An 18,308-nucleotide genomic window follows, 5' to 3' on the forward strand; every position below is an offset into this window, starting at 1 on the left:
TTTCTCGACGGGGCGAAACGATCCCCTCTTTTCTGTCGTTGTCTCACTGTAGTACCATCGACGTCACTTCACTTCGCGTCCAGTTAATTCGAGGCAAACCAACGATATATAAAACCCGTTGGTATTTTTCTGCGTGCGTGGAAAACTACCAAATGGACGATGGATATTTGATGAAGTATTTTATAAAAGTGTCATCGTCTGGTGCACCGGAGGGTGGAATCCATGAAACGGTAATTCACGGAACGTCAATTCGATTCCCGGCGACAATCGAATCTAGGCAACGAGCCCGGCCGTGCGTTCGCGAGCTCGAGTTAATGAAACGTGTCTATCGAAAAATTAAATATAGCGCACGTGACCTCGCCATCGAGCAATTTTATGATGCTCGTTCATCGTTGCCACACCTCTACGCCTCTCTCCCTCTTCTTTTTTCCATCTTTTTCCTTCTCTTTTTTTTTCCCTCTTTTGCTGCCACGATCCTCCTCTCGTTCACGCCACCACACCGTTCCCTTTGCTCGTATTTATAACCCGGGCCCAGGCTTGCACACCGGCAGTCAGAGTTTCAATTCCAATAATTGCCGATCGATTATTCCAATTTCGTTTGGTTTTTGGTTTCGGAACTTTACGGAACCGAAATTATCGCAGCTATTGATTTCAAATTTTACATACCTATGCGTGTGTATCTTGTCGTGTTGCCTGATTTGTTTCATTAAGATCTACGCATGAATTACGGAGATACAATTTTTCTAGTAAACAGTGTCTCTCAGACATTTGTCTCGGCGAGAAGTTAATTTTAACCGATCCCAAAGATACAGCTACGTTTAATTAACCTTCACTTCTGTACTAACCAAGTGTCAAATTTTTCTGTTACAGAGCAAATCTTCGATCTGCCTTCGGTCGAAGGGAGCGTGTCGAACGTTCCGCGATATGGAAAGCGAGAAAAGCCGTGAAAGCGAAGCGAGAACGTCACGCGACGACATTTCTATTAAAATTACAATAGACAGACATTAACTCGGCGTGGAGGGATCTCTGCTGGCAGCCAAGATCGCCAGAGCGAACAGAAGATTCATATCTGCGGATCTGCTCGTGACGGCAGACCATGGTACGTTATTTAAGGAGATGATAACTGACGGACATTGAAGAGCCTGCCAGGACAGAGAATATATCTCGCGCGTCATGGAGGAACACGTGAACCAGGCTGGAAACTCGTCCACGGACGGGCTGGTGTTCACCGATGCCTCGATCATCCTCAGGGCTCTGGTGCTCGGCCTCCTCATACTCGTCACTATTGTCGGTGAGTTTTCCGCTCCCTCTCGCCATCCCCATCTCGCGATTCCCCTTCATCGAGGAGATTCGATAGGTTGTTAGAACGGTTCGGAGAAAGTTTTATTTGTTTCGTGGCCCTCCCCTCCCGCCTCTGAGGAATGCTCCACTGGAAAAATAAAAGACAGCCGGAAAATGAGGGTGGAAGTTGTGTCTCGACGAAACAGCGAAGTTTTAAACGACGATTAGTCGGGAGTATTTGAAGTTAAACGGTGCAAAATTTTGTACACACTCGACGTAAGATGAAATTCTCGTTAACGAAATTTTCTATCTACGATGGAAAACCCGAAGTAAAATTCTTCGAATTTTCCACGAATCTTGTACATCGACGAACGAGGAAAGAGACTGTATCACTCGTGACAAACATTCCTTCGATACATTTCATTCCTTGCATTATTGGCAATCTGACGTCTCTCCCCTCCTTATATCTATCCAGGAATCGTGACATTTCTCCGGTAGGTATGTGAATTTCCCTACTCTCGAGCGTAATTGCGTTCGGATATATCCACCCTATCCTGCTTTCGAAGTTAGCGTTGCCGATTGATTTAAGACGTGGAAACGGGGACACATTGAAATGCCCATGGTACGAGTGTGTTCGATTACTCCGGTTCGATTCGACTCGTTTTACGAAAATACACCGCCGTCCAAGGCGGTATTCTGCGGCTCCGGTGAATTGCTCTGGATATGTCTATTCAATTAATCGCTCCCTCCTTCCGGTTATTATACCGTGTACAGCCCACTGGCTGTCTCCTCTGTTGGCTGATGTAATGGTGTCGTTGCCGTTGTCGTCGTTGCAGTTCCGTGGGCGCCAGTGCAACACGCCAGTGCACACAACTACAATGGGAGATTAATTTAAAGCCGACACGTTTCCGCGCCGTGTAATATATTATCGGGAATGACGGAGGGTAACCGCGTGACGGCTCCATGCACGCGCGTGAAACGCCGCGGCCTCGAGAAGGATTTGGAAAGTGGCGCCTGGGAATATCAGATTCGATGGTCCGGGGATAAGTTCGTGGTGGTTATCAGCACAGCCTCTGGTTAATGGTTCGATTAGAATTTCATGAGGCGACCGTTGGACCGCGAACGCATGTCTGATGCGGCTGAAAAAACCGCCGGAGGAAATTTATTATTCTTCCTTGACACTTTCGGAGACGTTAAAGTAATACGTAGAGCCTTTTCTGAGTTTTTCGTTGTATAAACAGTTTGGAGTTTGAACGATGTATCCAGTAAATTTGCATAGAATTTTTTGGACGTTACCTATTTTTTTTTTCTTTTTCTGAAGATCGTAGAGACGTTCAATTTTTAGTAATAGACCTTTCAGGAAAAATTCCCAAATTTCTATCCTGTTCATCGCGTCGGATCCTTGGAACGGAAGCAGTCTGATTTTACGGCGGATACGTTAATTGGTTCAATTACGCGTGAACACAGATCCAAGACGATCCTCTTGAAGGAGAAGCAGACGACACTGGTTCGGTATAATATAACGAGTCGAAGGAAGTAACGAGATTAGACGAGCTAACGACTGCCTCTGGATTACATGCCCCCATTTACGACATGCGAACAATCTGTTTGATAAGCTGCAGGTACCATGCAGATTACTTAATTTCTAGCTGCTTCAAAGGCAAATAGGATTTGTCCAAGGGAAATCCTTAACGATATCTCCATTGCTGAGAATAGCTAACAAGATTAGGGACGTCTTGAAAAGATTGTTAATTATGTTCTTTTCTCCTGCAATCTCCTTTTTCTCCCCCGTCTCCGTTGCTACACGTGAAAATTTCTGGGACGATCTTGGCGTTGGGGATAGAAGTGGCGAAACGACCGAGGGCGAGAGGAAAGAAAAATTAACAGGGGAATTCGATTAGACGGGAACGGTGTTTCGAAGCTGGCCAAAATTGAGCCTCGAACGAGAATGTGCGATTCAATGGTGAAATGGGCCGAGTTGTTTTCAAATCCCACTTCCTGTATCCTCGTTTTGTCCAATGGTCCTCTCCTGCTCCTATACTAGCGACCGGTAAACTGCTTATGAAGCCTCCTGACCGGTGCAAATTCGCCCGGCCTTCGATTTTAACGAGTTTTTCCCAATTTGTGGACTAAGCCGGCTCGGACCTTCGAACTTGGACTCTGCGGTCAATACTTTGGAAACCCAATTACCGGGGTCGACATTGCTAGCACTTGTGAATCTCGCAGTTTCCGGCAAGCGTGCCGGATATGTGAGGCGATGAAAGTAAAATGAAAGAAAGATGTGATATCGAGCCCGATAATATTACTCCCCCTCGGTGTTGCGCAACGATGATTGTTTCGTTCTGAAGGCTGAAACTGGCTCGCCTGTAGATCTAATTAATACATTTCGTGAACGAATTCGCCTCGTCGTTAGCGGATTGTTTTGCGACCGACAATCGTCTAAATATTGGACGGGAGATGCGTAATTGAAACGCGATATCGACGGTGGTTGGACGTTACCTCGATAATCGAATCGAGCGGGCACCATTTTTATATTCTCGGGCTTCGTATTTATTATCATGAAAATATCAGGGGCAATTTGGTAAAACGATATCGCTGAATTTTCTACGGTTTCGTGTACAATTCTGGCCGGGTTTCTATCAGTGAAATTCGATTTTGATTTTCCCATCGACGGTGGATGGGGGTGGAGAGAAGAAGATCCTTTTGAAAAATGTAAGATGTTCCTTTCGGCCACGATAATAGCCACGAAATGACACTAACGGCTAGTTGGAAGGATTACAGCGCCACTTATCGTACGTATCAATAAAAGGACATCCTGCTTCCTGAATTCGAGTCATCCAAATCGTGGAATTTTTCTGCTTTCAAGCGACAGATTCGATTTCGCCAAGTCAGAGACCAGATATGGACGAAATCACGGTCTTCCTTTAACACACACACACACACACACACACACACACATATATATATATATATATATATAGAGAGAGAGAGAGAGAGAGAGAGAAGGATGTACAGAGGACGGCAGGATGTCTTTTTCGCGTCAAGGATAGCAAGGATAGGCGCTGCCCTCTATATCGACCGCGTCTCCTCTATACGTCTGCGATGGCCGAGTAAAAGGAAGGTAGTTTAGTCGTCTTGGACGCTGAATGGCCTATTTAAGCTGTATAGAAAAGGATCGTAAACCTTTATGCCGCGCCATACTGGCTTGCTATCCCTCCGCGTATTATCATTCGACGGTGGAGGATTGAAGTCTGCCTCGGTGTCGTGAATCATCACGATACAAACCGCGTCTTTCGTTTAATTCGACCATTAACATGCGCCCTAAACTTTCTTCATTTGTCTTTTCAAAGTCGCCAGTTCATTCTGAGGGTAATTTTTGAAATTGACCCTTTCACAATGTTCTTTATCGTCCCTTTCATTTTCTAGAGTTATTACTCTCTCACTCTACTTTTTAGGGTTCTTTGTTAACACTCCGAAACTTTCTAACAACTGTAGAGGCTCTTTTGTTCTTTTTAACTTTCCAGGGTATTCTTTTCCCTCGAACTGTTTCCTTTCTTAACTTTCTGTCTTTTTTACATCTTCGCAGGGTAATTTTTCGGAGCTGTACTTTGACATTTTTATCTTTACATTTTCGATCTTCGTTCGTACGATTCTTTGATGCCTCTTTATTTCGAGAGCTTAATCTTTGGGGTACCTTTCATCTTTGGATTGTCCGTCGATGTTCTTCCTTTGAAGAACGTCTCTGTGTCCATCGTTTATTCGACAAATCGCAGGAGAATGTTAACCAAAGGGCATCCTATATGTTTCAACGCAGTTTAAGTCCACCTGAACGATAATGGTAACGAACGGTCGGACGACAAGTCGGACGATACGAAAGAAGATCGTGTAGGATATCGCGAAAGCCCCAGGGGGATGGAAACTAACGAGAAAGAATAAAGAAAGTTTCTTCCCCCGGAAATATGAGTTGCGGTATAGTTGGACGCAACCGCCAACTACTTTAATTAGAGCGGTCGAACCGCCCCGTTGGACTTGAAATTCTTTAAAGCCAGCAAAGAAATTACACGAAAACCCATGAGTCTTGCCGCCAAAGAATTCGACGTACTTGCACAAGTATTCGCGATAGAGAAAGGTCGAAGTTGAAAGACAAAGGGAGAAGAAGAAGAAGATCTTTTCTCAGAACGTTTATTTAAGACGTTCTCGAAGATTTTCTGCGGAAGAAAACAGCGAGAATTCACCTACTTCAATCTGGCTATATATCCTGTGCTTGTAGGAAACTTGTAACGCGCCAGTGAATATGCCACACGGCCGGAAATAAATATGACAGTAGGTTTCCGGCGAGAGCAGTCTCGAACGAACGCTCGACAGAACACATCGTACACTCTCTCCCTCTCTCTCGTCTGCGATATTCATTTTAATAAAATGCATCGTCGATCCATGTTGAACTATCTCGTCGACCATTTTTTTTCTCTTTTGTCTTTTCCCGCAGAAAAAAATAAAAGAAAAAAATATCGTCCCTCGTACGAACAATGTTTGAAAACCACGAAAATAGACGGTAGGCAAATATTCATTCAGTTGTTCACGGGGTACAATTCACTCGAGCAACCGCGACACATTTCAAACCACACACAATGCAACACCCTCCTATTTGAATTTCATCGGTCTAATAGAGTTATGTACATCAGAATCAACTGGAATACCAGTTGCGTTCGAAAACTTGGCCCAACCAGTTCCTCCATGTTATTTACAACCTAAGACCGTAATGTCTGCATAGCTAACAGCTTCGTCCCTAATCAAATTGCGACTGTACACACACACACACACACACACACACACACACACGTACTGCTGCTTGCAAGAGTAGCGTGTTCCGATTTAAAGTGATTCCCTTGTTCTCAGTGTTTGACGTGAGAGGAACAGTGAAATATAGGTATAGTTATACTGTGCGAGGAAAAGTCTCTGTCCGGATGAGTGGAGGCTAGCAGGTACGACTATAAGAGGGACGTTGTCAGAGTTTAGTAGGCATACATATTCATTCGCGGCACTGGATTCTCTGGCCCTTTCTAGGAGTTGTCTGACTGTAAATTCTGTTATTAGTACAGTTCACTGGCTAACTAACGGCCCGTTGAATATTGCGCGGGTATCCGTGGCCGTGTCGAAATTAGAGTAATTTTACGGACGCTTGACGACGGGCAAAATGCTCCGCGTTAACGACGTCAGAATTTTCATTGCGGACTAGGCGTTGTCGCGCGACGCGTAATTACGCCCATATGAATTCATCTCGGGGAAAATCTTCTTCTATTATGCCTCGGATGGAAATGTTTATTCATCGTGGGATACGTGACCGGAGAATTTTCCCTGGAAGATTTCGTTTCGCTCGCGATCGTCACGTCGATCTTTATGTACCAACGATTACCCATTAAATTTCCTAATCTACAGGCGCACCGGTTTATCCCTGTTCCCGTAACCACCGGTGTTACGCTTCGGTAAATATCGCATTGGCTACTGCAGGCAGTATTTTAGGAACAATGTTTCGGAATAATTGCCTGTATAATCGGCGATGACAGTTCGATCTCGTGGTACCGGTGAATCGGGTAATTTCGATGCTGTTGTAACTCGATTTCACGATGGTTTCGATCAATTATTCCAACGGGTTGGAATAAGAAACGAGAAGCAGTCTTGTGGCTTTCGTTGACCGATAGACGTCATTTGCATTCTCGATTGGGAGTTTCGAGTCGCTGAGTAAATTCACCGAACTTGAGGAGAAGATGAAGAAATTTTAAATTAAGTTACGTTAAAGAACCTTTTATGGTTCGATACGATCGAACAAATAATTCCAAACTTTCAACCGGCAACGTGCATCATTCTCTCAGCTAGTTTTCCGTACACTTTCATCCCTCCCCTTCGAAATTCCCGCGATCACCACCTCGGAAATTTCACGATTTCTCGATCATTTTTCCCGCAGCTTTACGATCACCGTGCGGGAGAAAAAAGCCACCGAGTGCTGATCCGCGCTGAATTTTATTTCCCGTGTACAGGCTCGAGTCGAGGGGGGGTTGTAATAAAGCTTGGAGCTTTGGCGAATAGAACCGCGAACAACGGGACTGTCTTATGTACGAAAATACGAAGAGATAAGAAGCGGATGGTGAAAAAATGGTTTCTTAGAGAGATACTCTGGCGTCGATTCGGAAACGTTCACGCACGCAAGCGTGTAAACTTACTCGGTCGGGGAGAGAAATTGAATAATTTAAGGAGTCTGTTCATCGGTGGCTGGTCTTACGTATTCCTCTCGCGTTCACGTAGTTCGCCTTGAAAGCAGAAACAGAAACATCTCGCTTAAGCTGTAGCGTAATATACCTATAAGTGTGTGTGTGTGTGTGTGTGTGCACAAACGAGGAACGCTTTCACGTCACGCATTTTCTATTCGAGCGCGTGGAAATTGTCCCTGTGTTGTCGTCTATTCATTTATAATAAAACGTCCTGGCCACGTTTAACGACCAACGTGGTTCAATGCCCGTAACGAACCGACTGGATTCTTGCTAAATGGAAGAAGCTGCGGAGTAGAAAGCTGTCATTAGATATGAATGCGAAGGAATGAAAGATGGAACGTGCATTTGGACGGGTAGTTCACACCCAATTTATTGGACGGGAGGCTTTTGAAATTCCTGGTTGCAGGATTAATATCACGATTAACGGTGTTCCTTGACGCGTACATCGCTGATGAACCGTGATTAATTCCAAAGGAGAGGTCCCTCTCATTAAGCGACGAAACGAAAGAAATCTCACGATTCGTCGCTCTTCACAGAAATTGAAAATATTCAAATACTTGTGCGAGCAATTGAAAACATTTAAATACCTTTGACATACCTTGAATAATTCTCAAATGATCCAGAATTTATTTTGCATTCTTCAAACGAAACGCGGGAAGCTTTTTAATCGACTCTGTAACTTTTCAAGACGTTGAAACGCAACTCTCAAAGCCTTCAGATGACTTGTACGTTAATTAACGATTTTGAGGTCGAGCCAGTATCCTTAAAACACCTCTTTCCACCTATCTTCCGACCTTTTACCGATCCGAAGGTGACCTTAAAAGTATAAACCTTCTAACTGTAATCCGGCTAAAGCCACAGTTTACGCGGAATCGTTCTTCCCGGCCGCGGGCGGAAGAACAATTTCGAAAAATCGTCCACCGAGGCAAATAAAGAGAAACGCGCGAGCCTCTAATTCGAAAAAAACGCCTCGCGGAGCACCGTTCATTTATTCCTGGCTATGCTCGTCGAGTTTACAGGGCAGTAAAACGCTCGTGACGCACGATTGCCGGCACTCAAACGATTTAGTAAGCAAAGTCGACGAGCCTGGCATAGGGGGGGTAAAAAAAAACACCACTTCCGGTCCCCCTTTGGCGATCGAACGCGATTTTTCCGGTGCACGCGTGTGCCACCGACTGATGGTTCTCACCCGTGATTTACACCCGTGCATCTGTTGGCTTTATGTCCACGGAGGGGAAAAAAGGAAAAAAGAATTCACCGATCGTAAACAGGATTTCAAATACCTTGCGCATTGTTATTTGAGCCACGAGAGTGGGCCGTGAGAAGGTGTATTCGTTTATTTATTCAAACGACGAAGTTGCCTCGATCCCTCGGGTGTAGATTTTGATTCGAAGAAACCTTTTTCTATTTAATTTTCTCCTTCTTCTTCTTATTCGTCTACTTGAGAAATGGTTTCTTTTATAGAGAAGAAACAACGTAGATTGGAAGTGGGATAAAAATTTCATCGGTTCGCGTCGTTAGCTAATTTTAAATGGAGTAGAAGATCGTTTAACGTGACCGTGACGCCTGTAACGTGGCTGCCCGTTAATTTCAACATTGATTTAAACCACGTAGAAACCAATTTAACTTGCGCGGCCGCGTGTGCGGCTGGACGCGTCCGGGTATCGGCTTTGGTGAACGTCGGGGGTGCGGCCTGGACGCGCGATAAATTATAAACACTGACGAATTCTCGCGCGTAAATCGCTGCCGGTGTCGCACGTGCTCCGACACGGAATTAAAGATCGATCGGTTAGAAATTGTACGCGTTAATCGCGTGCTAAGCCATCGGGACGAGGAGCGTGGCGATTTTAAATTTATCATGGAATTAAAGTGTTCCGTAGAAAAGTCGATTGTCGCGCGAATTAACGGAATAGTCACATGCGAATTTGAGAATTTTCTGATGGAAATATTGGAACAGGAAGTAGGTTTTCATATCGAATGAACGTCCGTGACGTGTTATTTGTCGTGCACTCTCGACTGCGTTAATTGTTGGCTCGTTCGATTCGATCTCGAGAGTAAAATCGACGAATGGAATCGTTTTTAGAGAGTGAGAGAGTGGGAGAGAGGATGATAGGATAGGGGATTCGTCTCGTTTAGAGGATAGTATACCTAGCGGACGAATAAACCTGATTACTCGATTGTCAAAACGTTTGCTGAGCCTTCAAAGCGACGACAGCGTCGAAGGACTAATTAGGGACACGGACCTTGGTCGAATGTCCCTCGTTTACGGACGAACGAAAGCAACTACCAATACCTTAGCAAATGGACGGGGGATAATTAGGTGAAATTGTGGATAGTAGGTGTTTGCGAATGGAGGTGGGTATAGGTTGAGGAAGCTCGGTGAAGTTGACAGGAAATTGAAGTCTACTATTGAAGTTTCGCTCTGAGATCAATTGAATCGTCAGATGTATGTATCTATGGGAAAAGTTTGACCGTTTAAGATTTTATTGTATCTGGAAAACGGTCACGTTAAGATCCTTTCTCATTGTCAGTGTAATACGAGAAGACTTGGATACTTAATATTACAAATTTTTTAAATTACATACTTCGTACCTAATGTGGTAAATTCAAATAATTTCGAGCACACAAGAAGATATAAAGTTTTTAACACATTCTTAACAATCGCTGCTAATTGTGATCATAACTCCGTCAGTTTCAGTACATTGTTAAAGGGTTAACGGTGAATGAGACTGCCTGATTTATGACAAGTATCTGGTCCCTGACATAGTGTAGAAGGGGCGAAAGTGCCATGTCCTTCGTTAGGAATTATTAATTCGAGCGAGTAATACACGGAATTTCACGAAAGTAGAACGGAATCGTCCGGCCCTAGTTCTCTTCGGGAATCCTTCATAATCAGCTTATGAATTATTTACGCGGACCTGGAGGACCGCGCGCAACTAACCGGATCTATGATTAAAGCGTCGGCCCTCTACGAGCCTAGAAAAGTTTTCGCGAACCGCCTCGAAGCTCGAAATCGTGCAGATAAGCGAACGTGATAACGACGCCTCTTTTCCACGCTGATCAAATTGTGGGTGAAATGTTTCAAGAGCACTTTATAACAGACTTTTGATTGGACTCAAGAGCTTAAGTCGTTCCTTTTCCTTGCGACGTTAACCCTTTGACTAACCCTTTAATTGCTCAGTAACGGTATTCCTCTTGCTGTTTTGCAATTGCAGAGGAAAGGAGCAAGCTTGACCAAACTGAGCAATAATTTGCTGAATTTATCGTACCTCGATTAATTGGTCGGGCAATTTAAATATTTTAATATACAATTATGAAGGAAACCGTATAACGAAGGGGTTAAGAATTTCAGGTAACTTTTATCGAATATGCGAATTTCTGTGACACAAGCTGGACATTTCTGTTGCAGGGAACCTGTTCGTGATTGCAGCGATCCTGCACGAGCGGAACCTGCAGTCAGTGGCGAATTATTTGATCGTCAGTTTGGCCGTGGCGGATCTTATGGTCGCCTGCCTGGTCATGCCTTTCGGAGCAGTTTATGAGGTACGCCATTCTACGTGTCTATTAGTCGCCACCCTCCATAACTATCAAAACCATCTCGAACCTGTTTCTCCAAACTCCCACGAAATATTTTACAACAATTTCGCCTACATATTCGACAAATTATTCACGAATATGTAAAATTTCGTACCAATTACGTCGATGGAAGTTTTTCATCTCCGAAAAACCAGAGAAGATAAAACGAGACGTTTGTTTAATCTCTTTTTCCCCGGTGGAACAATGTGGCTAGAATTTTTCAGAAATTCGCCGAAAATTCGGTTACCATGAATCTCGACCAGCCAAGCGACGCGTAATTAAACGGATTCATTTCCACGAGCACGGTGGATCCCGTATCTGAGCCTGCACCGATAAGAGACGTACTTTCCTATACACAAACGTTATGTTCGTTAATGCTAACCACCATTTTGGTGGTCATTTATGGGGTTGCTATAATTATACAGTTTCTAAACCTCAGCGGAAACGTAACCGTTCGAAGTCGACTAACAACGATCGCTTTCTCTTTGGTTCTCTTCACTTTGCAATGTTCAAATATCATTTGCCTACGTTTCTTGAAATTTTTTTTCTTGTAGAGAATTAAATAAAATTGCATGGAAATTTTTTATTTAATAATTTTTAACTAATGCAGAATAAACTTTCGACTCTATTTTACCCGATGGAAGCTACAGCGTTATCTAACGTTCTATTCTCGCATTCGTAATCGACAAGCGTGAAAAAGGCAGAAAAGATAAGAGAGAGAGAGAGTAGCAAGAGTACTTGAAGCAGAAGAGTGAAGTTTTGGGGAAGTTTAAGGGAGCTTGTCGCTCGTGAAACGAAGTACTTCGACGACTGTGATAATGATAATCGTAGGAACTCGGAGGTGGACGGTGTTTTCAACCCGCCCGGACGGAGATTCAATTTCAATTTCATTCGTTCACTCCGGAAGTGCCGGCGGATTGTTTCGCTTTAATGTATTCCGATGGATTCGCGAAATCTTAGAGAGTTCGTCGTCGTAGGACCCCTTCTTCGTACCTCTCTCCCTCTCTCTCCGTCTTTCTCTCTTTCTCTTCCTGAGGCGATGATGTATAATTAAAACGGACTACTCGTTATGTAAGAAGCTCGTTACGGCGTCGTTCTTTGGGAATTAATTACCGTTTCGAAGTTCGCTAAGGCGATTACCCGGTAACTTACACAATCGCTTACACGCCGCCAGAATATTTTGCTCGTCCTCCCCCCGTTTTTCCATTGTTCAGAGCCTCGCGTGATATGATCAAAGTTTTCGAGCAAAGTCCTCAAGGGATGCAACCAATAACCGGTCACGGAGACTCCAAGTGGACAAAACGAAGATAAGAAAATTGGATCAGGTTCGATAGAATGCAAATAGAAAAATTGGTATTGTTAACATTAAAAGCGCAGCTTTGGAGAAAAATCTAACTTTCTGCCAAGCAGATCCTTTTCAAAAGCCTCAACTCTGAAGTTGACTGTAAGGCAGCGTAATTAGTCATTGTTCGGAGAATAATTGGAAAAATATCAAAGTGTCTGTGCACATTTTCTCTCCCAGAATGTATGTATTACGACGTATATGTCCGTTGGACGTAAAAATGTCTGACATAAATCGAGGATTATAATCTCGTAGCCGGGGCTGTTGCCAGTGTATTTCCACCAGAATAGAATAATACCCGTGCCTCTAATTTCAATGAATTCATGGAGCATAGGAGCGGTCAGGGTCGACTCTGTTTTGTTTTCTTTTACAAACTTCATTGTGCCGAGGGCGTCCCTATTTGAGGGTTTCGCGAAAATCCAACCTCTGGCTGGTCTCGTTCTATGTGAATGTGTCTGTACTACGGCCTCCAGAACGAGTCTGTGTGTGTAGGCTTGGAAGCTTTACATTGTGGTTTCATTACGTTTACTAGAAACAGACGGAAAATAGTAGAAACACACGAAACTGGGCGGCACAGGAATTCGTGAAGAATTCACGGGGTAAATAACGACCTTAGGCGGTCTAGTAGAATACTAGAGCCTTAGGCTCTGGCATTAGGACGAAATTTCTGAAGGAACTTTCTTTTTATTATTTTACCTTTAGAAAGATCTCTCGAGGGTTAACTTTCGCCGTCTCATATACAGCAAAAAGAATTAATTGGCTTTGTTTAGATCGAACATGTTTAATTGGTGTCCTACTTGCTGTCTTACGAAAGACTTCTAAGAGCTGATTTTTGGTATTCTTTTTTTACGTGATATAGCACAGTTGCTTTCTTCTTCGGTGACCGTGTTCAATTAGTATTCTGTTTGGTCTTTCACAAAAGGACTTTCAGAAGTTGATCTTAAGAATATTCTCGAAGAGGAAAGAACGATTTGTTTCTCTCTTTCTTTCCTCATCGGACGTATTCTGCTGGTATTTTATTTACTCGTTTCACGAAGGACATTGAAAGATTGATCATTCAGATTTTTCTTTAGTTGAAAATACTCGGTGCAGAATTTATTTATTCATTTAAGTGTAACGGTGTATTCCAGCCGGTGCAAGTTGCTTGTATTTGTCCATCAGAGGGAAGACGTATCGGAGAAATTCCAAGGCGTGTAATCCCCCGAAGTGAAGCCACTCGATCTCAATCTTCGAGCAATTTCTCATTCCGTAATACTCGTGACGGATGTAAGAGCCACACGGTTAGACGGCGCAACAAGCAGCTTCTCATTAGGCAAAGAAGCCCCCTCTGTTCCCGTTATTGTCTTAGAATTATAGGCCGCGTTCAACGCTCCGGGATGATTTACATACAACTCCTTGACTGTTACCGGCTTTGGCGGTGTTAAGTCGGCGCGGGTTAAGCCGACGTTTGCTGAAATTCACGCTCTTCTTACCGCCAAGCACCACCTTTAACGCGTTTCGCCCTGCATTCTGACGTGCATTCTTGCCTCTGCCCCGCGTTTACGTGCACAGTGAACAAGTATAATAGTGATACTCAGCTTTTGGCTTGTTTGAAACCGGGCAAAATTCGGCAATATATCTCGTAAGAGAGCCGAGAAACCTTCTTAAGAAACGACCGTAGACGTCTTCTTCGGAACATTCAAGTTTCCCCTCCTCTGTGCAATTTTCTGGTTTCGACGCATAAAAGCTTGATTTTCCACGATTTAAACGTTCACGAAGAGAGATTAGCTTATTTCGAATTGAGAACCACTGACGACTTTTCATAGGCAACGTGTCGGTATCTAGCCGCGTTTGAACGGGTACAAGCACCAGCCGCGGAACAGACGCGAGCATTAAATGTTTTTGGAGAGCTTTGACGACGACGGCGGCGGCTCGTTACAGGCGCAGGAAGTTAGTCAAAGGTTCAGCGAGCAAGTATCTGTAACTGCTTTTCAAGAGGTGGAAACGCTGTCTGAACAATTTCCTGTTTCTGCGCGTGCCACCGAATCCTGGAACCGCCTAATTAGGCCGAACCGCCTGCCTCGACTCCGCCCTTCTCTGTCTTCAGCATCCTCTGTTCGATCTCCATTCGGAAACTTTTCTTCAGCATAATCTACGGTGTATAGACTATCGTCGATCCGCGACAGTAAGTGGAAATAAGAATTTAATCAAGCAAATAAAAGTATTCTTTGCTATATACGGGATTGAGTTTCTTTGGTCTGTTTCGATTGCTTCACATTTCTAGAGTGTAGAGAGAAACGGAATGTAAAGTAATTGAAAATTTAACAAATTGGCAAATTGGAATCTAGAATATAATCAGAATTGCTTTTCCCTTGAATTAAATATACCACTGGTCTAAAGCACTTGCTTTCTTAATCGTTTTTCGTCCATTTACCTTTGCATCGACCAACTTCCTCTCTTTCCACGTCATTGGCACTCGAGGTAATTCGCCATTCGTACGCATTATAACCCTCCCCCTGTTTCACGCTACTTTGTTTCTTGGTCTATGTGTACAGCGTCAAACAACAGACAGAATAATCGTATCGGCTTCAATTTTCCATTCTCCGTTGCTCGTGGGAACACTGAGGCCGCGTTTAAAGCACATGGCGTGGAAAAGCAGCCAACTTTCCTCTTCCGCTACTTCTTCACCTCTTCACCACTCTCTCTCTCTCTCTCTCCCTTTCTTTTTCCTCGGCACTTTTCTATCGCGCCGTTTCTTTCGCGCCGTCTTTTCTCTCGGCGGTCGTTGCAGCTTCCTCTCCAGCCTCTCTGCGGTAATGTAATTGGAAAGCTGGGCCGGTCAGGCCGGGTGTCGAGCATCCAGCGGTTGCCCGATCGTTTTTCCGCGCAACAATGCGAGCCGCGTTCGGTTACACGAGGAATTCAGCGTCCGCGAATTCCTGGCGCGTTGCGTCGCATACCTACAGACGCGGCCCGTTTTATTGTTACTCCACTTAGGGCGACGCTGTTCCGCTCGAATTTCATAGAGAATACCCGCGCCGAATGTCTCCTAGGAATGCAGTATTAAATCTTCGCGAGATACGAAGAATCGCCGGTCGATTTATTGGCAGTCGTGACGAAAGTATTCGGGGAAAACACGTAGCATGATTTTGTAGCATAATTTTTGAAGATTTTCACTTGTGATACATTGTCACTGAACTTTTAGATTCGATGTGTTAATTTTTGAATTGATATTAAGTATATAGGAGTGTCTGTCGTCGATACCGTACGGTTGTACTACTGATTTCTCATTTTTTCATAGAAACTAGTACGTTCTACATGATTTCTGCTTAGGTTCCTTCAATTTCCTAACAAGTGCGATAGTAACTTGTACCGTACAGCTGAAAATATTAGACAATTTATCAGTTTCTCGAGACTGGCGCAGTATTTTTATGGTTATACTACTGCCTCCCAAACGTCTACTTCTATTTACCTCTATCGCGATACAAGCCAGAATTTACGCAACTTTTCGAATAAATATAGCAGCACTACGTAAGAGGAAGGCGACAGTGTATGATGAAGGTTCGTAGCAGTAAGTTTTCGCGATTTATTTCGAAATTTATCGAACGACATCCTGTTTCGTTTCACTGTACCGTCTAGAGAGCGATCGACGATCAGGATCTCTTTATACAGGATCGCTTGTCGGTCCGTTTAGTCTCAAAGGAAAACCGGTCCAGTTTGTCTTCTGAAAGGGAAGAAAAATGTGCTGACCGGCTTTCTAACGTCGATCGAACGATGCAGCAGCAGTCTCGTTCGTCTGGGATAAAGATTGGCACGGTATTTGAAGAAAAAAAAAAAGCATCACGTCAGATTCAGTGGGCTGGAATCGACAGATTTTCACGGTTGATCATTCGTCCGATATTTAAACAACGCTCCTGTCAATATTGATGATTGATTTTATGGGGGATAGACTTGATTGGAAGCGTACCTTGCCGATCCAGTTACCGCGATACATCAAAAATCAATAGAGACAAATCGCCGGCCAAGATCTACGATGTACGCTTGTTACCCCTCGCATTTTTATTTCCCACGACAGCTCGGTCTTTAAGCGGTCTCTTTCGATATTATCGTTTTCGCGCCTCCAGCATACGTCACCTTTAAAAGTTCCCAGAATTTATCGTGAAAAAATATATTAAAAAGCATCAGTCATTCTGAATTCCTTCACTTTTTCCTTTCCTTTTTTTTATCGTAATGGAAAACTTTCCCCCAAGAGCATTTGCATATTTGAATTACACGACTAAGAATATCATGAAATGGCTATTGAAGTTGTATAAAGTGCACAGCGGCAAGAAATATTCGGTGGAAACGGTTTTAGAAATGAACGTGTATCTATAATATTCCATTCGCTCTTAAATTTAATTTCACAGTTTCCCGAACTTTTATTGTTCATTCGCTCGTATCGAATAACCCTGTAGTTTTCTGGCCGAGATTCCACACTAGAAACTTACCTACAGTTTCCTTTTTATCACGCGTGGCTCGGTCTATCTTTTTTAAATTCCTTCCTCTTGCTGATTTCTCTTCTCTGCCCCCCCACACCCCACCTTAGACAAATTCTTTTCGCTTCCTTCCCATTTCCTTCGCGTTTTCCTTTTATCTTTGTCCCGCTACTATCTTCCACTTTTTTTTAACTCCCTTTCGTTCCTTTTTCTCTCTCTCTCTCTTTCTCTGTTCTTTTTTCCATCCCACTGGGAGAGAATTTTATTCTCTTCGCACACTTTATCTTCCTCACGCTTTTCCGACTCCATTCTTTCTCATTTTTGAATTCCTTCCGTTCATCCCGTTGACTTCTCTCTCTCTCTCTCTCTCTCTCTCTCTCTCTCTCTCTCTCTCCCTCCCTCCCTCTCTTTCTGTCTCTGTCTCTCGCGAGCATAATTCTGGCTAATATCATAATCTGTTGCGATTTACAGCCACGACCCCTTTTTATCCCTTTATCTCGAATTAATCCGCACGGTGGGCCATTTATTTTTTTTCGTTTCCAAGCCCGTGATGGATGTAGGATATTAACATTCGGACGGGATGGAAATTAAAGTCGCGAGAGAAAAAAAAAAATCAGAACACGTCAAATCTCGCCGGTCGTTTCGATGGAAAATTTCGAGGGTATTCCCCATCTGGATATGTGATCGAGGAGATCTAAATCGTTGCGTACGTTATCATTACAACGTTACAAATCGCACGAATCAATTCCACGTGACAAAGATTAATTTTATCCTCGGCGATATGAAATAGCCGGTGCTCTTCTACGGAAGGATTTGCCCGCACGATTGAAATTTATCGGTCCAGAAACTGGGCGAATCTATTAATTCAATCAGCTTGTAACTTTACACACCGGGAACAACCTGGCCGACAACTTTATTCCCCCGCTTCACGGCGATCCCTGTCCTTTCGATCCCTTAAAATACGTCGGATATTCGCGCCGACAACACGGTGGAAGGTGGAACGACGTGGAATCGAATGTAATCAATGAAACGGCGGTAAAGATTGCCGCGAGAACGCTCGTCAAAACGCGGGATATTTCCACGGGGGCGAAAATATTCGTTCGTTTGGCAGAAATTTAATCGAATATCTCGCGTAATTTATATTCCTTCCGCGACGAATGCCATCGTTTCATACGATCAATTTCCACCCGAAACGTGTGTGTGCAATCTCGACGAGAACCCAAAGTATTTTCCGTGCTGGAAAAATATCTCTCTTCAACACGACGACCGTATGCAGATCAAAAGAAGGAACGTTGACGTTCACACAAGGATACTCTGTATAGTAGACAAAAAAAAAGAAAAAATAGTAGAGAGAAAAGAAACATGGTAAAAATTAGTAAAGTAAAGGAG

General features: G+C 43.7%; 1 protein-coding gene across 1 annotated transcript in view; it reads left to right on the top strand.

The window, feature by feature from the left end:
• Positions 1 to 1,173: 1,173 nt before the first annotated feature.
• LOC108571281 (5-hydroxytryptamine receptor 2B-like) overlaps positions 1,174 to 18,308 on the top strand; it is a 33,721-nt gene continuing 16,586 nt past the window's right edge. The window contains exons 1-2 of the mRNA XM_017933282.1: positions 1,174 to 1,291; positions 10,957 to 11,090. Coding sequence (XP_017788771.1) covers positions 1,174 to 1,291; positions 10,957 to 11,090 — 252 coding nt within the window. The remainder of the gene's footprint in view (positions 1,292 to 10,956; positions 11,091 to 18,308) is intronic.

The sequence above is a fragment of the Habropoda laboriosa genome, unplaced genomic scaffold (genome assembly GCF_001263275.1).
Source record: "Habropoda laboriosa isolate 0110345459 unplaced genomic scaffold, ASM126327v1 scaffold57, whole genome shotgun sequence".
Lineage (NCBI taxonomy): Eukaryota > Metazoa > Arthropoda > Insecta > Hymenoptera > Apidae > Habropoda > Habropoda laboriosa.